The sequence below is a fragment of the Cuculus canorus genome, chromosome 1 (assembly GCF_017976375.1).
Source record: "Cuculus canorus isolate bCucCan1 chromosome 1, bCucCan1.pri, whole genome shotgun sequence".
Lineage (NCBI taxonomy): Eukaryota > Metazoa > Chordata > Aves > Cuculiformes > Cuculidae > Cuculus > Cuculus canorus.
Window position 1 is genome coordinate 91,353,056 of NC_071401.1, and position 23,448 is coordinate 91,376,503.

General features: G+C 43.8%; 1 protein-coding gene across 1 annotated transcript; it reads left to right on the top strand.

Annotated features, from left to right (window-relative positions):
• The first annotated feature begins 1,554 nt into the window (after window positions 1-1,554).
• ICOSLG (inducible T cell costimulator ligand) lies at window positions 1,555-20,476 on the top strand. Its single transcript, XM_054079096.1, has 7 exons — window positions 1,555-1,637; window positions 6,033-6,073; window positions 8,028-8,387; window positions 8,837-9,121; window positions 10,641-10,817; window positions 11,566-11,598; window positions 16,067-20,476. The coding sequence occupies exons 1-7, from the start codon at window positions 1,624-1,626 to the stop codon at window positions 16,075-16,077; spliced, it is 921 nt and encodes a 306-aa protein (XP_053935071.1). The 5' UTR covers window positions 1,555-1,623; the 3' UTR covers window positions 16,078-20,476.
• Window positions 20,477-23,448: the final 2,972 nt, after the last annotated feature.

A 23,448-nucleotide genomic window follows, 5' to 3' on the forward strand; every position in this document is an offset into this window, starting at 1 on the left:
ACTGTGGTGTTTGTTTGCAGTGTGGCAGGAGTGGCTTTGTGATATGTGTCACAAACATTCATCTTGGTGAAGGAGTTCCATCTAAGCTGAGGTGCCTGACAATAAACAAGCCAAATGCAGCCATTCATATGTAGCCAGAAACAAAACTGCCAGAGAATATGAACCACAGCTTTCAAATAGCTGACTACTGCTCCAACATCCTTTATCAACGCAATTCTGTCAGAATTTCTACATTCTGTGTCTTCAGGTGTGGTCATGCACCATATCAAATCACATTTAGGATTATTTGCTCTTTGTGCAGTTGTAAACCTGATGTTTTTTGAAACGTATTTTGAAACACAACTCAACAGCAGACTGTTTAGGGACTGGTTTCCACCGCCTTACAGGGTGAACAAGATGCTGGTTTCTCCATGCTATCACAAAAGCACATGCCCAGCCCTGACTCCCCAGGTTGTCCCTAGCAGTGCCCAGAGCCAGTGGTCAGGGATGCCTCACCTGTTGGAGCACAGGCAATCTCACCGCCCCTCTGCCTCTTCCCCGTGTGGTGATGGCTTTCATAGAAAAATAGAAATTTTAAGGTTGGAAAAGACCTCTGAGATCATCCAGTCCAGCTGGTAGCCCAATACCACCATGCCTACTAAACCATGTCTCAAAGTGCCACAGTGACTCCAACACTTCCCTGGGCAGCCTGTTCCAATGCTTCACTACTTTTTCAGTAAAGATATGTTTCCTAATCATAGACTCATGGGGTTGTAAAAGACCTCTTGGATCACCAAGTTCAGCCATTCCTATCTGCCACTAAACCATATCCCCGGGCACCTCGTCTACCTGTCTTTTAAATACCTCCAGGGATGGTGACTCCACCACCTCCCTGGGCACCCTCTGCCAGTGCCCCATGACCCTTAATGTAAATTTTTTTTTCCTGATATCCAGTCTGAACCTCCCCTGGCACAGCTTGAGGCCATTCCCCCTTGTCCTGTCCCCTGTCACTGGGGAGAAGAGGCCAGCTCCCTCCTCTCTACAATCTCCTTTCAGGTAGTTGTAGAGAGCAATAAAGTCTCCCCTCAGCCTCCTCTTCTCCAGGCTAAACAACCCCAGTTTCCTCAGATGCTCCTCATAAGACTTGTTCTCCAGCCCCTTCAGCAGCTTCATTGCTCTTCTCTGGACACACTCCAGAGCCTCAACATCCTTCTTACAGCGAGGAGTCCAGAACTGCACAATCTCAACCTACCCCGGCACAGCTTGAGGCCATTCCCCCTTGTCCTATCACCCATCACTTGGGAGAAGAGCCCAACATCCTCCTCTCTACAACCTCCTTTCAGGTAGTTGCAGAGCAATAAGGTCTCCCCTCTTTGCCCCCTCTTTGTTCCAGACTAAACCCGAGATCCCTCATGAGATCTGTGCCTCACCCCCTCGCCCAGCTCCGCTGCGGGGTCGGGATCCCCTGCGAGCTTTGAGGAGGGGTCGGTGGGGACGGGCCAGTGCCCGGGCCTCCCCGCAGCCGCAGCGGTTGCAAGGCGGAAATCCCCAGCGGGAGGAGCCGTGGGAGGGAAAGGGGAATGGCTTGAGCCGGGCAGCAGTCAGGCTCGGCTGAGGCAGTAACACACCTCATGCGCCCCGGAGATGGAGTCCCGGCGGTGAGTGGATCGCTGGGGGTACGGGGAGGGGGCGAAAAAGCTGAATGAGGGGGGAAATGCTTCCCGAGGGGGGGGGGGGCAGAGAGATGGGCAGCCCCGCTTACAAAAACCCGGCTGGCGTTGCGCTGCAGCGAGCGGGAAAGCGCTGGGGGGGATGTGCTTAAATGGACACAGGGTTGAGTTCCCATCCCCGGAGGGATTTAAAAGACGGGGAGATGAAGGGCTTAGGGATGTGGTTTAGCGGTGGACAGGTACAGTTGGGGTCGATGATCCCAAAGGTCTTTTCCAACCTAGTGATTTTATGGTTCTATCCACCACCCCTCTGGCGGGGACATCCAGGGAGGGATATGAATTAGTAGTGGACAGGTACTGTTGGTCTTGATGATCTCAAAGGTCTTTTCCATTCTAGTGATTCTATGGTTCTATGATTCTATCCCCCTGGCAGCAGCATCAACATCTCCCCCTAGAAGGGACATGATTTAGTATGAACAGTACTGTTGGACTCGATGATCCCAGAGGTCTTTTCTAACATAGTGATTCTATGATTCTGTCTGCCTCCCCTCACCCCCAGCAGGGGCATCCTGGGAGGGATGTGAGAATACAATAAGTAGACAGGTACGGTTGGGCTTGATGAGCCCAAATGTCTTTTCCAACCAGGTGATTCTATGGTTCCATGATTCTATTCACCTCCCCCCTCGCTGGGGCATCCAAGGATATGAGGATATGATAGTGAACAGGTACAGTTGGGCTTGATGATCCCCCAAGGTCTTCTTCAGCCTAGCAGTTCTATGGTTCTGTGATCCTGTTCAGGGTGCAAGGTGGCACGGGGTGCCTTCCCAGGATCACGGCAGCTCCCAGCGGGGCAGGCATCGATTCTAGGCAAGAGACAAGCCCGGGGCGGGGGGGGGGGGAGCTCCCAGCGGGGCAGGCATCGATTCTAGGCAAGAGACAAGCCCGGGGCGGGGGGGGGGGGGGGGGGGGGGGGGGGTCCAGGTCTAGAGGGTTAGCCCGAGGAGAGGTGCCACCCCTCTGTCCCTGGCCATCTGAGGCTGGGGGCAATGAATGAGCCTTTAAAGGAGCCTTTTTGCTCCAGTATGAATGATGGGAGAAGGCAAGGAAGCCCACCTTTTTTTTTATTTCCTGGGGTTTTATAGAATCACAGAATGGTTTGAGTTGGAAGGGACCTCCAGGTTTATCCTACAACCCCCAAGAGAAGCAGAATTGCATGGCATTTTGTGTTACTGGGTGGTCATTCGCAGAGCTTATTGTTCTTACTCCTAACAACTTATTCAGCAACCTTAGACCTTCACTCTCCCTTGATGGTGGCCTGAATTTGCTTCCAGTTTTTGTCTTCCATTCTCATTTCTGTGATGGAGTGAAGAGTCTTGTTCAACTGACTCCCCTCTCTCTACTCTCCCTCATCAGCCATTTGATAGCCTTTGTGCCACAACATTGCTCTGAAGTACATTTATGTTGCTTGTGAACATTGAACCACAGGGTTATAGAATAGTGTGGATTAGAAGGGACCTTAAAGATCATGCAGTTCCAACCCCCCCTGCCATGGGCAGAGACACCTTCCACTGGATCAGGTTGCTTATAGCCTCATCCAGCCTGGGCTCAAACACCTCCATGTAGGGGACATCCACGACTTCTCTGGGTAGCCTGTTCCAGTGCCTCATGAGATTAGTGTTGCCTTATCTTAGGCATTAGAAAAAACTTCACAGATAACCTATCCAGGGCACCTGCTGATAGAAGAAGAGCGATGACACTACAAGGTTGGGGGATAAAGCAAATCTTACCAGTGGGGTAAAAGCCCTGAAGTTAATATTGCAAGCTTCAGGATGTCTTAGTTTGTGCCAGGACAGCAACATCCCAGAACTCTAAAAGAAACAGTACATGAAAAAGTTGAGATGCTGGTAAGAATAATCTCACCAAACAAGAATGCATGAAAGAGGAAGTGCAACTTTCTCCCATTTGACGTGACATTTTAAAAAAACATTTGGAGGGGGAAGGTGTGGGGAAGAATTTAGAAAGGAAAAAAAAAAAAGATTTTTTTTAACAAATAGGGACAGAGAGAAACCAAGAAATGTAATGCAGCTGCACCTGCAGTTAGATGAGCTCACTGTCAGTGTGATGGACACAGGCTGAATGTACACATGGGGCAAAAGGGAGGTTTCTCTGCAGGCAAAAGCTTTTCTCCCTTTTTTCCAAGAGGAGCTTGGCATTAAAGCTATTCCAGGGGAACATGGTGGGCTGATGCTTGCACCCACTAATGAAGCTGCAACCTCCTCCAAGTAGGAGGGTGAGTATCTCTAAATCTATTCAACTTTGACTGTGACATCATTTATTAAAACAAGAAACCAAGACCTGCTTTATATACATACCGTAGAGAATCAGTTCTGGCTGACTACTTGAATGTTTGTTGGCATCAGCAAATGCCTGCCACGGGAAATTCCCTGAAGAGTCCCATAAAGATCAGTCAACTGTTGTTCTCTGTTTAATTCAAATTACTTACTATATCTATAGTTTTTAACTTGGGTGGGGAACAATAAAACAAACACAGCCATGGAATTAAGAATGATTAAGAACTGCATTAAGGTAAGCTTGTTAAAACATCTCTACAAGCCTGGCACAAAAGTGACAGCTCCTGCAGAGTATACAAATGCAACAGAAATACAAGACCACATGCAAAAGCCAGTAAAAGTCACTGTCAGAGACAGAATCAGAGACAGAATAGAACAGAGCTGCTTCCCTGGAGTATTTAGGTATGCTTGCTCAGGAGACCTAAGGTAAGGCCTAATTGTGATTTCACTAACATAAGTATTAGAGCAGAAATGTTCCACATTGGGCATCCACTTAAACTTTTGAAACCTCATCTATGAAATAATTTCAAAGGACACAGAAAAGGGTAAGAAAGTGTTTTCTTCAAATAAAAGTAGTATAATTCAGACTGACTCATCCCTAAACTTTCCCCATTTCATTGTCTGGAGGTGGGGTTCAAGCGGAGGTAGATTTTGTGTCAGTAATGTCCTCTACTATGTCTGTGGAAAGTCAAATATGTTTGGGCAATTTTTATTTTTCTTGGAGGTTGGTGGGAATTGGAGACTCTTCTCTGCAGCAGTGGAGACTGAAGCTGCATCAAGGCAGCTGGTGGGAGTAAAGCTGGGCAGGTGCAATGCTGTACCTGGGAGGTGGTGGACAAGTCCTGGTGCTTGGCTGAACAAAATGGGCAGGAGCTGTGGGGAAAGGGCAGGAGGCCTAGAAGAGAGAGGGAGATGATGCAAAGCATGGCTGCTGGGGGAACGAGCTTAGGTTAAGGCTTGGAAGGAGAAGGCAGGGTTGGTTTGGCAGGAAGAATGCGAGCAGCCCACGTGGGAGACATGGGCTGCTAGGGGCAGTGCTCCCCATTTTCCTAGCCCTTGGCTCACCGTTGAACCTGGTTGAAGGTTGAGAACAACTAGCGAACTGAACAAGTTGCACTCGGGCAGTGTGGCCTCACAGTCCTCCTAGCTTGCAAAAGTGAGCTGGGGAAATGGGGTGAGCAGGTTCTCGTGTCCCTCTGTCCATTCACTCAACTTTGCAGCCTTATTGCACCTGGGGCAATATCAAGGTGGGCCATTACAGCCACACAGCTCACATTCCAAAATCTTTCCAGTGTCTTCCTTTCCCAGAGAGATGTGGGGCAAGGAGAGGACAACGTATAGCTAGGCATGGTGGTGAAAGGCTATTTTAAAGTAATTTTTAAGCTAAGTGCTGCATATTTCTCTTTCTCAAAGCCCTGTGGGATGAGAGTTAAATCACCTGCATAGATTTGCCCCTCTGGAGTAATCAAGCATGCCAAATTCTTTCCAGCAAAACCTTTGCACAGCTCCCCATTATCAGCACGTTTCCTGTTTATGCCTTTTTACTGAGTGCACAAAACGGTGGCCAGCATGGTCAGCTTCTTGTCATCCTTTAACCAGATAAAACCATAACTCACTGAATCTCTGCAAAACAGTGGGTTGCGGGGCTTTGACCTCGATTTTGGCCTGTGCAGCCCCTCTCTTTCCCAGTGGTCCAGGTAGCTTCCAGGGCCTGTTTGTCCAATGAATTATATGGTTTGCTTTTCAGAAGAAAGGCATGACACCAGCTTCATGCCTTCTGCTCTGATTCCAATATTAGTGCATTTTACTGCTATTTGTGGCCATGGCCACCCACCCACAGAGTTATGTCGTTTGAACAGAAATTTTGCAGCTGTCAGAAATGCAAATACTTAATGGGACATTACATAGTAGCACTACCTAATTTACCTACTTCTGCTACTATACTGAAACAATCCATACTAGGTTTACTGCTTATGTAAACAACAGAGCCTTAAGTATATCATATAACACTCTTGTTTGCTTTTTATTTTAGTTATGGATTTCTGTTACTGGTCCTTCATACCATGAGAGCTGGTAAGTTCAGAAAACCTCACTTATAAATGAAGCTGCCCTCCCTTAATGCGTTTGGCCAAATTCACAGATTATTTGTAATATGTACAATATAAACATTTGCATGTTTTCCAGCAAGACACTTAAGAATTCCTCAGTGTCACAGACATCAGGGAAGGAAGAAAAAAATCAGTTTCTGTCAGTTCTGGTATGCAGAATAGCAAAGGACCTTATGGACCTTTTGCTTAGATGGCTCTGCTCCCTTCACAGAAATTCCTGCATATTTGTCTATGCCAACAGGAGGCCTTAGAAGTGGGGCGATAAGGCTGTTTTCTACAGATCTAACATCCCTGGTTAAAGTCCGTACTCCTATTATAGCTAGAATCATACATCGCTATATCAAGTACCCATTATTAGTAAATCTTTTACTACAGTTCCAAAATTCCCTTTCAAAACAAAGGTAAGGACATCACCTGGTGATACTTAACTATTTTCAGTGTCTCTTCCATGTTCTTGCCTAATCACTGAGAAAGACATCATCAAGGAAAGTCCCCAGCCTCAAAATCAGGACAAACTGTACCAAGTTCAGTTTCAAGAGATGCTGGCTGGCCTGTTCCTAAGTAATATCAATGGTGAAAGTGCCCCCATCTTCCCAGACAATGCTTTAAAAAGCACCACTTTTCCTGCTGCCACGAGGGGTTTCCCAAATTCTCAGCTGCAGTTCCCTTGTTGCAGTTCAAGCCTGCTACTTTTTGTCTCACCCAGCAGAGTATAGGGCCCTAGAAAATATACTGCCTTCCTCCCTGCAAGTACTGTGGTCACTTCAGCAATCTTGTTATGCTAGGGTGCCCAACTCAGCTATGTAGATGAGCTATTTTTGATTCCCGTGACATATCCCCCTTTACCTAAACCACTGCCTCTTCCCACCTCACCATGCTCTGTTTACACATTTCCAAACCCTCACTCCTGTCACCTTCCTACCCCTGATTCACCCACCTGTAATCTCTCCCCCATTCAAACCCGTGCCTGACTCCCCCTTACCCTCCAGTCCAATATTTATCATGCACATACTGCTTTGGTCTCAGCAACCAGTTGCACCAGAGAGGTTTTGGCTGCTGGGGTGGAGGAGAGATGATGCATCTATCCCGGCAGGGAGGCTGCAGTCAGAACCACCCTGGCCCTTTTTGACTAGCTGACCTGTACCTTCTGCATCACTCGTCAGTCAGCTCTCACCTTCTCATTGCTCACCAGGGAAAGAGGTTGCCTTTCTCATGCCTGGAGGCCAGGAAAAGTGCCCTGAAAGCCAGATACTGTGCTGGCCTATCTCAAGGGCAACGAGAGGTTGTAAATGTCTAACATAAATGTCACTGGAAGTATCTGGGCTCCAGATACATGGGTTTGCTGGTTAGGTATATTTATTGAGAGAGTGACACCAATGGTAGCACTAAAACGTGATTGCTATGACATGCCCACTTTGAGAAATATTGGTTTTACTCCCTTTTTCAGTTTTGGGGGTTGCAAAATAATGGTAACTCTTTTTCTTAACAGTGTTTCCACTTATTGTGATTTACCTGGTGTTATATGACATTTTTCTTAACTTAAAAGAACAAACAAACAAATGTGGTTATTAAAGCATTAGGACTGGAACAGGTGTCTGCAGTCAGTCACAGTTGGCAGGTGAAGTGAAACATGAAGGTATCCATGGGACTGGGAATGCTTGGACTCGTTGGGCCTGGGAGAAAGAAATAAGCAGAAGGCTTTATATTGTAAAAGGTCCCTTTGGCAGACAGTGACACATAGACACGGAGAGGATTAACCACCAGAAGGACAGGAGGTAGCAATGACTGTGAAGTGAGCACACTGGCCTACCTGTTATAAATACTAGTAGTGGAGCCCCCATGTGGTAGAATATCCTTAAAGAGAATCACCTTTTTCCACATAACCTCCCTTTTTTAGTCTCTGTCTTTTTATCTTACAGTTATTGCACTAGAGGAGATCATCGTCGGTAAACCTGGAGACAATGCCACACTGAGTTGCATTTATCAAGAAAGAGAAGTGCTCTTAAAAAATTTACGAGTGTATTGGCAAATAGCTGATGATCAAGAGGAATGTTCAGTGGTACATGCACTGATCTCAGGTCGAGACAATGAAAGCGAACAGTGTATTCACTTTAAAAACAGGACTCAATTATTCTGGGATAGATTGGAAAATGGTGATTTTTCTCTACTACTGCTAAACATCAGCAAGAGTGATGAACACACGTACAAATGTGTAGTACTGCAGAAAACTGAATATACCAAAGTGATTCACCAAGCAAAAGTGGTTCTCAGTTTAGCAGGTAAGAACTTGTATTACTTGCAAATATTCTCATTCCAGCTTTTAAAATTCATGCCATTTTAATATTACATTTAAGCATGAAACATACTCCAGCACTTTGATGAAATGAAGTCTGCTCAATTTAAATGCTACAGATAGAGATCTAAAACTGAGAGAATACCCGTAACAGTCGTTTATCCAGTGCAAGGGGGTTGTGGTGTTCCATCTTGGTTTTCATTAATATAAGGGTTCTTATGACAGGTGACAGCAACTTAAGAAGTTACTTTCTTCCTTTGTGTTTGGCCTCAGCCTTCTGCCCTTCTAGTAATTCTCTCAACTCTCTGGCTTACATACAAAACCTGCAGGTGTTTCCCGTTCATGTCATGAGGGTCGTGTGAAACCCAGAACTTCTGCTTCGGAGCCCATGTCAAAATTTTGTCAATGACTATTTCTTTTTCTCTTTCTTTCCAGCTAGCTATAGCCAACCAATACTCAGTGGGCCAATAAGAAACAGTGACAGCACTGGAGAGGAGGTTACTTTCAGCTGCAAGTCTGGCAATGGATACCCAAAGCCCAATGTTTACTGGATAAATAAAACCGACAACAGCCACCTGTCTCCATCAGAGCTAAAGATCACCCTCCACACCGATGGCACTTACAGTGTTTTTAGCACACTAAAGGTTAAAGCTACTTCTAACATGGAAATCGAATGCTCCATAGAAAATAAAATACTGCATGCAAACCTGTCAGCCAACTGTAAGTCTCTTCCTGATACTTAGTATTTTCTAGAGAGCAGGAATATCAGCCAGAGTGTCTCTGTAGATACATACTAAGGAGTATGCACTAATTCAGTAGTTCCAAAAAGGGACAAAAAGAGTTCAGGTTTTGTTTCAAGCTAGTTATGCTTACCTGTGGACTTTATGTTTACTTCTTCCACATTGAAGTGAACACTCCATCAAGCATATTTTGGCAATAGCACCGAGAAGCTCTTGCATCTGAGGCAGTCAGGGAGCTTCACCCTTTGGTTCTTTGGAAGCACAATGACTTAGAGAGGCAGGTTATTTTCCAGGGGGCACCATACGGTAGATCCACAATTCCTGAACACTTACCTGACTGCTTTACAGCACTCATGTTTGCTTTTTACTCTGAAAACAGAACTCTGAAACTAGGCAATCTCCAAAAGTCAGTTTAATACAGGATACTATTTGAAGTAGGCCTGTAGCAAATGGATAATATTAACTCAATAGAGCAGTATACCAAATAGGACGAGTATAATATGTTATTTATTGCTGATATGGTAAATAGTAAAAACAAGTATTTAGCCACTCACCTCTTCACAAAAACAGAAAGCCATTTAAAAAGAAGTTAATAAAATTTATAGCTATAGTACCAATAGTGGACTTCATGATTTCCAAACGCTGCGTAGAGAAGCTCTCTGGAGTGGGAGAGCTTATCTGAAGGTGGCTGTTCAATCTCATCGCTGTTCCAGGCCTAACCTCCCACCACACCTTTCTCCCACAAGTTTCTGCATGCTGGTGCAAGGAGGTTTGATTGCTTGCATAACTGTAGCTGGATATCCACAGTCACTTTACCTGATAATGCCAAGGAATCACATAGTCTGGACTTAATGCCATTGATTCCACAAACACAGCCAAATGATAGAAACTTTCCAAGAACAAAAACTATGTGCATGAGCAAAAGTTGTGACAGCATACCCTTACTGTCATCCCAAATTAAAGGGAAACTAAAACTTGCCATTGATTTCCTACTAGCATTATGTAATATCATATTCTGGGGGAAAAGACCTTCATCTTATTATTTTGTGTTGCCTTCTAAAAAGCACCTGAAAGAGTAAGAGATGCGATTTGAAACCTTCAGTTTGCAGCGATCGGTGGGAATTCATCACTAACTTCAGAGAAACAGATTTTCACATGCTTTTCTGAGTAACATCAGATTTATATTGTAGATTCTGTATAGATTTATTTTGACTGAGTCTAGATACAAGCTCAAGCATAGAGTCTCACAAGGCTGGCAGGAAAGAAGAACAAAGAGGAAGAAGGAGGGATGCGTGCACTATAATGACAGAGCAGAATAAACTTACATTGTATTATTAGACCATGTAAGCTAAAGTTGTGCTTTGCTCAGAAGGAAAACCACCAGAATCAGTAATATTAGTCTTTCAGAAATTTGTGTGTGTAAAACAGGGTCCAGAAGTTGCCTCATATTAAATATGAAAATTTACACCTTACTACATCCTTTTTCTGTTTTATTCCAGACACACAGCAGACTCAAAGCAGTGGTTCTAACACAGAAAGTCACAAAAACCTGGAAAAAAAGGGACAAGGTGCTCAAGCAGCTGGCATCATTTCCATTGTCATTCTGATAGGTCTTCTAGTTGGTTTAACCTGTTGGCTGTGGAGACGGAGATCGTCTAAACTAATTTCCTACACAGGTAATGAAGCCCTTCACTTGTATGACCAAATATGAAAAATTCTTTTTCATTTATCAAAATATTTAATGTCATCCAGTGCATTGCTAGAAGGTAAGAGTAAGCTGCCTGCACACAACAGCAAGAAATCATGCTGTTATAAAAAAACAGGGGACATGTAGTGCCCTGGGCCTTGTTATGCTTTATGGTTTTCTGCTAGAGCACCTGAGCCTCACAGGAGTTAAGTGCTAGATGTGATAGAAACTCAGAATTTGTGCTGGTTCAAGCCATAGTTTCTCAGATGCAATCACTGCAGGCTGTTTCTGAAGACGAAGCTCCTCCATAAAACAGGACTGGGGTCAGTAGCTCACTCTGCTTAGCACAATACAAAGCAGAAATCTGGGGAATAAGTCAGTCCTGAGACCTTTAGAGTCACTCTTCAAACAGTTAAGTACTTGAGATCTCACTGGGATCAAGCAGCTTTCTACGGGTCTAGGGAGCTCTCCGTGGGGACAACTCTAACCCTAAGATTAACTCTACCTCGAACGGGTCCTCATGAGGAATTGGCCCTTCCTGGCCCAAAAATCTACCCTTGCTGACAAGGTAACCTAGACTGTAAAGAAATAGAGTATGGACTGCGTCTTGCTGTCCAAGAAGCATTCAGCAGACTGAACCCTCAACTTTGGTGTATGTTTCTTAGTATTCATCATGTACATATACAGACTGTAGTTATCTATCCTAAATGCTTAAAACAGTGCTTTTGTTTCAACAGATGTGCAACCAAATGAAGACAAAGGACTCAACTGTAAGTACTAAAAATATGTTACTTTGTTTCAAGAGTAAGTACTGAAGCTATGAAGTTAAGTTCAGCACAAAGCCTTTGGATTAGGCTTGCTGGATGTTACAAACTCAAGCCTAAAAAGTGGTAGCCCTACTTCTCTCAGGCTTTTCTCTGAGCTCTGTTAGTGTTGCCAAAGGCAGCCCGAGAGTCTCAATTCCCAGAAGTTCCATTAACAGTTCTGGCCAAAGGATGTGACAAATCTGCAGAGGACACAAAGCATACAGGCTGAAGCCATCCCCCTCCTTTCCAGTTCTACAGCTATGCTGCAGCTGCTGTTGCTATCAAGATGGGTGGATTATGCTATGAGCCAGGCAGAGCCAGACTTGAAAAATCTGTTGTATATGCTAATTTTCAAATCAGGACAACATTGCCCATTTATCACTTTATATCATGTAAGTACCCATCAACCAAATGGTTGCTCCCTGCTTTTTTAGGCATCATATTCTAGAAGGTCTTTAGCTGGGATACAAGAACATTATATGCTCATGTCTATGAACCTGAGCGTATATACTCCCAATTTAAAAAATACCAAGCACTCTACTTTCCTAGAGAGGAAAAAAAACCCAGTTTAAACTTTCAAGATGTTCATATTTTTTATAAGCAAGAATGCAATATTGCAGGTCAACTGGTTTATAAATTCATGTATCATTTACAGTGGGGGAAAATAAAAACAGGACAGAAAAATCTAAGGCAAATTTGGAAAAACAAACTCAACAGGTGACTTGCAACAGTATAGAGAGGATGAAATATCAGCTTATTTTAGATCTCATTTGGTAGTTTCTGCTGAAGCAAATGACTGTTACCTGGTTGTCTCTGCAGAACAGAGAGAAAATACTGAGGTATGACCAAAACTGTGATAGTGAAAGCATAGTTTGCCTTAGTAGATGCTGTGAATGTACTCAACTCATAATATCAAATAGAAGCAAATAACCCCTAAATTAAAAAAAAAAAAAAAAAAAAACACACAAAAAAACCCCAACCAAACAAAAACCCACTTTTTCTAGAACTTCTTTAATGGTCATGCAAACTGGATTAATGGTCCGTTATTTTCCAGACCCATCAGGCAACCCCAGCCTGATCCACAACATTTGTGTTTGCTAAACATCAACAGGCATTACACTGTTTCCTGTGGAACATAACGTAGGAGGATGGATTTTCTCCTTAAGACACAGATTTTCTCTTTCCATTTCTGAGAGCTGCATTAACATACTACAAGCAGTTCATTTAAGTCAATTTTTTCTCCTCCAGGCCCTATTTGATTAGATCCCTGGACTTAGACCATAAGTAGAAAAACATCTGTAACATCAATAGGAGTAAATATTTCTCTTATACTGAAGGCTGCTGTAGTGTGATTTGTTCATTAGCAACAAAACAAAAACATTTGCCTTCCACACAACATCTTTTCCTTGGTGTGTCCCCACACCATTTGTGGAAGAGGAGATGGGATAGCAGCTTTGGCGATTCACTGCTATCAGAAGCTATCCCACCTCTGAGGGCTGTTTTCTGCCAACAGATACATGTAAAACACTGAAGGCGGCATCTTTTGGGCATCTCAATTTGAGGGCAACTTGAACCAATACAGGAGAAATGAGAACTATCTAGGGAATATGATATCTGATGAAAAAGTGGTTACATTTGTTTAGGATGGAGAAGGCAAGCCTGATTAAGGGCACAATAACAATCCTCTCAGAAAGTCCTTAAAAAGATGGGACAATTTCAAGTTTATTATCCCAACCCAGCAGACAGAGCACTTACGGCACAACAGGCTAAAACAAAGAGGATTTGAGCTAGATGTAAGGAAAAAATGCCCAAGGGTAATGGTAGTTGAACACCAAGGCAAAAATTTGTGTCAAGTCTCCATCAGTCCAAAATTGTTGCTGTTCTGTTTTTTCTTAATGAAAGAAGGAATCGATATCTGTCAGAAATTATTTAGAAATAGCTGATACTACCTTGGGGCAAAAGATGGGCTCTTGAAGAAATTATTATTATGATCATTTGAAATTTTCAAGCAAGTTTTGTGTGGTAGATAGGTAGATGCATTGTGGAGGTGCACTCACAGAGATACTTTGCCATGGCATTTTGCTTTTCAATACTGATGTGAATACAGTTCTACATAAAGTGAAACCCACAGAAGTAGAAGGTAGGATTGTTTCAAAGGGAATAGCAATCCCATGTAGTGCAAAAAAAAAAAGTGTATCACGCTGCTAAACAAAAAGAGGCTTCCAAGACTAGCTTTGTTGTTAGAAAGAAAACTGTTTGGAAACTGCAGGGAAGGCAGATTGTGAAGAATAGCTTCAGTTGTTAGTAGTAAGGAAAGTTGTTCACTGTGTGTACACACCCAGGAGTTAGAGGAGCAGAACAAAGCTCCCATGATCCAGAGGAGGTGGTTAGAGACTTACCTGCTCAATTAGACACAAGTCTATAGGGCCAGGTGGGATCCATCCAAGAATATTGAGGGAGCTGGCAGACGTGCTTGCCAAACCCCTATCCATTATCTTCCAGCAGTCCTTTCTGACTGGGGAAGTTCCACTTGACTGGAGGCTGGCTGATGTTGTGCCCATCTACAAGAAGGGTTGCAGGGAGGATCCAGGAAACTACAGGCCTTTCAGTCTGACCTCAGTGCCAGGAAAAGTCATGGAACAGGTGGTCTTGAGTGCTATCATGAAGCACATGCAAAAGAAACGGGTGATCAGGCCCAGTCAGCATGGGTTCACGAAAGGCAGGTCTTGCCAAACTAACCTGATCGCCTTCTATGACAAAGTGACTGGACTGCTGGATGAGGGAAAGGCTTTGGAAGTAGTCTTCTTGGACTTCAGTAAAGCCTTTGACACAGTTTCTCACAGCATTCTGCTTCAGAAACTGTCAGCCTCTGGACTGGGCAGGCGCACACTCTCCTGGGTTGAAAACTGGTTGGATGGCCGGGCCCAGAGAGTGGTGGTAAATGGAGTTAACTCCAGCTGGAGGCCAGTCACAAGTGGAGTTCCTCAGGGCTCAGTGCTGGGTCCAGCCCTGTTCAATGTCTTTATCAATGACCTGGATAAGGGGATCAAATGCACGCTAAGTAAGTTTGTGGACGACACTAAGGTGGGTGGAAGTGTCGATCTGCTGGAGGGTAGGGAGGCTCTTCAAAGGGATCTGAACAGGCTGGACTGCTGGGCTGAGACCAGTGGCATGGGATTTAACAAGGCCAAATTCCGTGTCCTGCACTTGGGGCACAACAACCCTATGCGGTGATACAGACTGGGAGAAGAGTGGCTAGAAAGCTGCACAGAGAAGGACCTGGGGGTGCTGGTTGACAGCCATCTGAACATGAGCCAGCAGTGTGCCCAGGTGGCCAAGAAGGCCAATGGCATCTTGGCCTGTATCAAAAACGGTGTGACCAGCAGGTCCGGGGAGGTTATTCTCCCTCCATACTCAGCACTAGTGAGACCATACCTCAAATACTGTGTTCAGTTCTGGGCCCCTTGCACCAAGAAGGATGTTGAGGCTCTGGAGCGTGCCCAGAGAAGAGCAGCGAAGCTGGTGAAGGGGCTGGAGAACAAGTCTTACAAGGAGTGGCTGAGGGAACTGGGGTTGTTTAGCCTGGAGAAGAGGAGGCTGAGGGGAGACCTTATTGCTCTCTACAACTACCTGAAAGGAGATTGTAGAGAGGAGGGAGCAGGCCTCTTCTCCCAAGTGTCAGGGGACAGGACAAGGGGGAATGGCCTGAAGCTCCACCAGGGGAGGTTCAGGCTGGACATCAGAAAAATATTTTTCACAGGAAGGGTCATTGAGTGCTGGAACAGGCTGCTCAGGAAGGTGGTGGAGTCACCATCGCTGGAGGTGTTTAAAAGGCAGGTGGATGAGGTACTCAGGGGCATGGTTTAGTGGTTGATAGGAATGGTTGGATTCGATGATCCTGGAGGTCTTTTCCAGCCTAGTGATTCTGTGATTCATCGCAGTGGGGTTAGTCTCCCCAGGCACCATTACAGTCAGTGAGGCAAGGTGCTCCACTGAAGAGAAATTCAGAGCTGGAGCAATTCTGAATTGCCCAATGGAGGGATCCCTCCATTGTCTGTAGTGGAGCCTTGGGAAGCTGGTTTCCCTTGACCACTAGTTTTTGTGCATCTCATTCTCTAAAGTAGCTTAAAACAAACCAAAGGTGACACTGGCAACCCTCCATGAGTGAGGGGCATGTTAGCAGGAGAGGACTTTTTACATCTGCACAAAAAGAGGCACTTCCAGAGTGTGGCACAAGGGCAGAGGGCCTCTCCTGTCTCTGGTACCCAAGCAGAGGCAGGGCTTCACCCAAGCCAATTCTTTCTCTGCAGCATGAATACATCTTTGCAGCTTGTTCCACTGGTTATGCAGGAAAAACAGGTAGGACGTTGTTGTTTCTGGGGGATTTTTTGTGATGTTTTTCTCTAAAAAGAAGGTTTTTTTGTTTTTACAGTGCCTGTCTAAATGTAAAGTCTGCCAACAACTTGGGCAGCTGGACCCGTGTCAAGAGGAATGTCACCCACCTCTTTCAGTGGCAGCATTGCTCACAATACAAATGACATTTCTGCAGTGTGTGCCAAGAGAGATGGCAAAATAAAGCTTCCCCAACACAAGAGGCAGAAAAATCTTCTGGATTACTGTTCCAGCCACTGGCTGTGTCCATACAACAGTCACATCACCACACCAGCTAACCACTTTGGACAGTGCTCTGTGATAGTCTGTCAGCATACGGAGCTCCTGCACTGAGGAAAGCAGTAAGCCTGAGACTTAGATACTCTGTGCTAGAGTGCTGAGAGCTGTTGAGTGCTCAGTCGCTTGTTATCACCTTCGAGGATTTGTCACTAGCAGAAGCAGCTGCCTTTCAGGAGCATGAGAGTTCTGCCTGCTTCTGCTTACCCCAGCGGTGACTACTGAATGTGAAGAATGGCAGCTACAAACAAACAAAAAAGGAAACTGAACGACTCTCTGCAAAAAGAGATTTGTGAACTTTTGCACCTTTTTTTATCTACAGTATATCCTTTCATTACCTGGTTTCACCAGCTGCATGTTATTGGGTACAGAACTAGGTAGAACATTTTGACCCAGTCCTCCAAAAATGGGAGTCGCAGTGCATGTGTAAACATAAGAGAATATGAATTCTTTAAATGCACTTGGTATCAACATTTTGTTTTTTACCGAATATTCCACCAAAAAGGGGAATTCCACTTTCAACAAAAGCCAGTGCATACTGTGTGAAAGAACAGGCTGTGGAAATCTGACCAATTAAAAACAATGGTCTCTGCTATGATAATGTTGGGTTACCTGGACTTACCCTTTTCAGCATAGAACAAAAACCAGTTGAGATCTGCTCAATTCAGCTAGTCTTCTTTTAAGCACGTCCCTGTGGCTTCCACAGAGGATTTTAAAGTGAAATTTTTATATCTCACTTCTTGTGTCCCATCCCTCCACCCAAAAAAAAACAAAAAGAAAAGAAAAAAAAAAAAAAAGTGCAGACTGTATCACTATGTTCTCCATGATTGTCCAGAAAGCCAAGAACTGCAGTTTCCTTTTGCTATTGCCTGTGCCTCACTGGTTCGGCCCTAAGTGAGAAAAGAGCAACTGCTTGAAAGTAGCAGAGCAGTAAACTTTGCTGATGATATGAGGTTTTGAAGGAGGAGGAATCTATACTAGCTCTCTTGCCTAGGTGGGGCAGTTTTCACCATCTTGTCACAAGGGAATGAAGATGATTTTAAACTGAGCCCTGGAAACACTTAGCTTCTCCTGTGCCAGCTGCTAGACTAAAATTCTGCTGGTTTTGTGATTAGGTCTCAGCTTTGTTTGTTGCGGCTCTACATAGGGGAAGCATTGCAGTGTCAAGTGTGAGAGAAGACGTTTGCGTTTAATATCAAGATCAACTTTCAAATCTTAGGCAAATGAAGATAAATTTTGTGGTCCTGTTTTCCCATCACATGGAATCCAGAACCATTTGGCAAAAGACAATTAGCTTTTGTTGATGCAATACTCCCAAGGAGGCTCAGAGTTGGGTAGCTGTGTAACTCTGCTGTGCCAGTATCTTGGGAGGCATCTGTGCAGGCTCAGCCTCAATATCATTTAAGAGGGGAACTACAACAAAACCCAAGCTGCAGCTAATTAATTAAGCTCCTGTCTCCTGTTTAGATTGTAAATAACCATGTACAGTTGAGGGTTTTTTAAAGGTATTTTATCTATTCATGCCAAAAAAAAAAGTATATTGCATATTTGCTAATCTTGAATGTCTGTGAAAGATACTCTTTTATTTATTAATTTCACTTTTGTCCTCTGTTGCCTTCAAATCTACGAGTGTAACATACCCTATTAGGTAGGACATTTAGCTCAAAATATTTGTCAGATAAGGTTACCAAAGTGCCATAAGTTACAAGGAAAAACTGACGTTTAAAGTATTTTCTCATATCTATTAACCCAAGTGTTAGATGTTTCCCGAGTCCATATGTAGTCTTCAGTGAATTCTAAAGAGAGTTTTCTTGAAGAAAGCATGCAAACTTGCAGACACCTTAAAACTGTGAACAACATCTGTGCAGATGTGAAGGGTAACCATTTCCTAGTGGTTCACCGAGAAGTCCTGCAGACGTTTCCTAGCTGGATCACATGAAGTTGTTTTATTCGGCTTCTTTGGTGCTGCTGTAACCAACAGAAGCCTTTTCTAAAAACAGTTTTCCAACTTTATATTCTGCAACTGCAAGAACCTGTAACTGTTTAGAGATGTAAGAAGTGACCTAGCAGTCCCTTCACAATATATTGTTAAGCTAATTTAGCCACATCCCTCAGAGCGTATGAGCACTCCTTTCCAAAGCTTTCAGTTGAGGAGAGATCAATGCAACACAGACTTGACAAGCTTTTCTCTATTTTGGCTTGCACAAGAAAATACCTTGAACAAACTCAATGAAAGCCATACAGTAGACAGAAAGCAGCACTAAGCCTAGGCTAATACATTCCTTTCTCACCCAATTTAACAACCCTTAGCAGAACAAAGATAAAATACATCTTCCCTTTTCCAGAACTGAAACTGTCTCATTGTACTGTCCCAGGTCAGTGTTGCACTCAGGCACCAGCATCCCTCTGTTTCTCTTTCTTAAAGACAGCAGCTCACATTAAATGCATGTCCCAAGCAACTTAAACACATGCAAAGGAAAGCACTGCTCAATGCAGCTTTGTGGGAAGACTCTAAGAAACAGACTCACTTTCACAGAAAAGCGAAAGGCTTTCGTTTGTGGCATGGCTGGTAAACCACAGATGGAAAGCCCCGAGAGAGAATATGTGTTGCTACTTAGTGATCTGGATCGTAGTCAAATTCATTATTTAAATCTTTTCACCTGTGAGAGCTGAAATAACTTTTGCTCAAAAACACATTCCTTTTTTCCACTTCAACGACCCTGACTCCGAGTACTCTTCTCAGTAGCCCCTTGTGCTACACCAAAAGACACTTTAGTAGTTGTTTTTCCAAATTGCAAAATTAATCCTTTTCATGTTTGCAGCAAATACACAACAGTTCACGTAACCCCGTAAGGGAAATACCTCTAACTTCTTTCTTTTCCAGGGCAAGAGAAACTGTTTTAAAGAATAATTGAGTACAGCCCAGCTTCACAGGAAGAGGACCCGCACACACACCACAGAAGTTATGTAGGCTCTTGGGACTCTTCCTCTCAGCGTGTGATGTGACATTAGCACCTTCACCATATTCATTGTATAATACAGAATGAAATCATTGTAAGCTGGTTCCCACCTGAGGGATATTAAGGGTACCCTACATGTTCCTTGAGGTGATCTCTGCATCTGGCAGCCAAGCTAATTACAGGCTACAGACCAGTAGCCTTCATTTCATTCATCTTTTAAGACACACTTATATGACAAATCAATTTGTACAATTACCTTCCAACACAAGAAAGATGCTTCCAACACTCCATGCATTATCAGCACCGCTAATAAATATAAGCAGTATATCCAAATCAACGTCCCAAGCTGCAAAACACAAGTCCTTAAGAAGTACTCATAACCTTACCATTAATAACAAACTCAAGTACTTTGTTAGGAAACAGCCTGTCTCTCAGTTTAGTCTGGCACAGAAAACTGCTGTGTAGAGATAAATGCTCTGATAACAGCCTTAGGTGGACCTTCCAACTGCCCCAAAGTAGGTTCTAACATTTTATTACTAAAACAGTAAATTGCTTTCCTGCGTATTCAAGAAGTGATGCTTGGGGCCGTTTTATAATTGGAAAGCTTGGATACAGAAGTCACATGCTTACAGGCACACAAGGCTGTAGCTGACTTTGTGCTTGAACTCTGGTATGCAGAGATGTTCTTTCACTTGGTGGGCTGGATAGTCTGCTTCTTTGCAGCATTCACCCCACTAGACGTCATAAGTCAACAGAAGCAATTTGTTATTTTTTTAATAGGATTGCATATAAACTGCCGGACTGCACTTTCATATCTGTTGTACTAAAAAAAGGTCTGCCCTTATAAAACTGTCAAGAGGAAAAAGATAACAAAACGTCTTTGAGTTGAGAACAGAAAACTTAAGAATATAATCAGTAAGAAGCAACACCAATGCAGCCATAATGTGGACAGAGGGTGAGTGCAAACATCTCCTCCTTAACTTCTCCAGCCAGGAGATCTATGCTGTCATGTGATTGCTCTTACAAGGCTGAGTGTAGTTTCAAAACAAAATCAAGTTTGCTTGCAAAAACTTCTTTTCTACAGCATCATGCTGGACCAGAGGCAATTCTTGATTCATCTCTTTATCAGTCAGACTTCCGGTTATTATTTTACATAACTTCCTAAACACATCACTACTGCAGTCATAGTAAATAAAAAGAGATCAACAAATAATGGCATAAAATGCCTGAATAATTGCCAAAGCACAGTAGCTGCTTTTATAGCAGAAGGCAAACATGAGGTATCTTTATGACCTTACTGGAAATCATATTGATCAGATCAGATCAGTTTGATAAACTACCAGTGACGCTAAACTCTGTGTCAGCAAAGTATCAAAACTCCTATCATAAACTTGGTCTTTTAAAGCCCTTTCCTTGGTTTTCTGTACATATGCTCATACTTCTATATCTCTCTGGCACTCTGTGCAGCACAGAAGGCTGCTCTCTCATTTGAGATACTTTATTGAATCCTCTTATCAGAATCATGAAAAAAATCCAGCTCTTTGTTGGTTCCTGACCTGCTGAACGAGGCAACAGGGCTGGCCAGATAATAACTGTTTTTTCCAGTGCAATTCATTGACCGAGGCAGGGAGCCAGCACCCTGGGAAAGTCTGGACTCCTGGCATCAGCTCACTCAAGGAGCGCACACAGAAACTGAAAGACTAGAGAAGCGGAAGAAGTGGCTGGTGGAGACAGATGAGTCTCCAGGGATCCTCAGGCAGGCTAAGCTGCCGTTCCAAGTCTCTGCCCAGCAGGCAGGCACCCCCATCAGGAGTCCTGGCACGTCAGGGCACAGCTCAGCATTAAGGAATAATAACTTCGAGCAGGAAAAAGCAAAAGGATAAATTAAAAAAACAAACAAAAACCCACTAAACTCTACACACCTGTTTAAGTTCAGATTATTTTGCTTATGTATTTAAAGTTGAATTTTTCATGATTATCATGAGGCGTACAGCTGCCTGCAAGGTATTTCTCATGGAACAGTTTTGTCCAGCTGAGAGCAGGAAAAGAAAATGAAAAAGAATTAAAATGTTTTAATCTGTTCGAGCCCAGCAACACTTCACAAGGCCTCTGGAGATGAGGCTCTGTGTAAGAATTTTTTCCTTCTTTTCCGTTTTTTTTTAAAAAGTAGCCCTTTAGAAGAGCTCCTATTAACAAGCGTATGCTCTGACTGGCTGGAACTATCAACAACAAAACCTACCAGGCATGCACACAGTGAGCTAATGCCTTTCATTAGTGGTTTTGGCAATGCAGCAACTGCTGACAGGCTTTCTATAATGCATCTTAGCTTCACTTCTGAGCAATTCCTATTCCATCACAACATATCTGGATGGCAAATTATTTCTAAACAAACAGTTCCTCAGAAACAGAAAACTTGGCAAAAGAAATCCACCATTTTCTGTGGCTACATTTACTGCATTGGTAGCCCTTCAAGTCTTAGGAAACCGTAGCAGGTAATCTACATGCCAAATAAATATGCTGGCAAGAACCAGTTTTTTTAATTAAAACTGGGTTTAATATCCTGAGGTCACAGGTTCTCAGGCTTAAGCACCCCCCAGCTGTGTGGGATTCCAGGCACAGATGTGTGCCCCTACCTGCATACTTTTCAGAAGGCTTTGGGGTGGCGTTGGAGGGCAGGGGAGGAAAGGAGTTTTGGTTTGGTTTAGTCCCTAGGCAACGCTGCTCCAGAAACCTAGGAGGAAACCACTGAACTTATGCACCTAGACAGATGCCAGGAAAGAAGTTTGCTTTGAAGCTGGAAATGAACCCTATCCTCCTGTGAAGGTCTGGCTTTACAGCCCAGCACTCGCGTACATTGGCTCATTACACATTTTACAAAGCATCCTATAGTCTTAATTATTGCATACCTAGATGCTGGTATGGGACAGAGCACTCAGCCTGTAAATATCTAATTGTCTAACGTATCTCTGCTAGCTGGAAACTTTATGCAAGCAGTCAGTGTAATTGCACAGAAGTGAGCACAATGGAGCAGCATGCTCCATTTTTGATCCAATATAAAAATGCAATGGAGCAGCATGCCAAATGCAAGTCAGATTTTGCAAAGAGATGAGTGAGAAAGCATGTGGCTCCCATAATGAATGCTCATCTTTGTCTTTGTGGAAGGACTGCCAACACCGAATGCAAACACAATCTCAACGTCAGTGCTTTCATTCAGACTATTTCCCTTTCAGGGAGGAAAGATTGGTATCCTGTCTTGCCCCCATTCCCCGCCCCAACACGTCAAAGTGTCACTGCTTACCACCAAGATAGCACATACTTGGTTTGCCTTCTTGAGATGCTGTGCCCCACAGGTCGACACAACACCAGCAACTTAATTACATGGGCAGTTATTAGAGCCTCCCTGAACTTTCACACCAGGAAAAAAATGCGCTTCCACTTATGATACTTAGCTAAAACAAAAAAACAAACAAAAAAAAATCAATACCTTGTTTCTAGATGAAGGCCAGGGAGATATCTGGAGAGTTACTGCTATGCGCTTCCCCAATCACAAAGTCTCTGCTTATCCTGCTCTCTTACATGGGTCACAGCTACAGAGATGGTATTGGGCTATAAGGGCCTCTGGGCAATCACAGCACAGCAGCTGTTGACAACCTAAACAATTTTCCCACTATTAGACTGATTTCTGACAGGTGAGGGGTAAAGGACTGCAGGGAGCATCTGTAGAATGAGCACTTTAATTGCTACTAGCATTTACAGAGTATAAGCTTCCAGAACCAAAAAAGCCCAATGCAAAAAAAAACATCAGGAGTACCTGGAGCTGCAGTACTATATTCAGCAAAGCTCAAGGTTCATCAAGATCAAAAATGTAAGTTCCTTTGCCCCCAGGACTGGAGTACCCTGCAGAGGAAGGGAGAGTTCCCATTGCCGCTACAGTTTCCAGGAAAGCAGGACATGCACTGAGGAAAGAGCTAAACCAGGACATTTTGTCTCAATGTACGCTAATGGTTCAGTCAATGCTGGTAGACATCCCTCCTTTAGAGAGGGTTTGAACCAAGCTGTCACAAGGATCAAAGAGGAATCTGCATGCCTTAAGAAAAGCATTATGATTCACTTAGCCCTGTCTTGCACAAAGGAAGCAATGCTCAGGAAACACTCTGGCCGCTGTAGTTTTCAACAGTTGCACAAT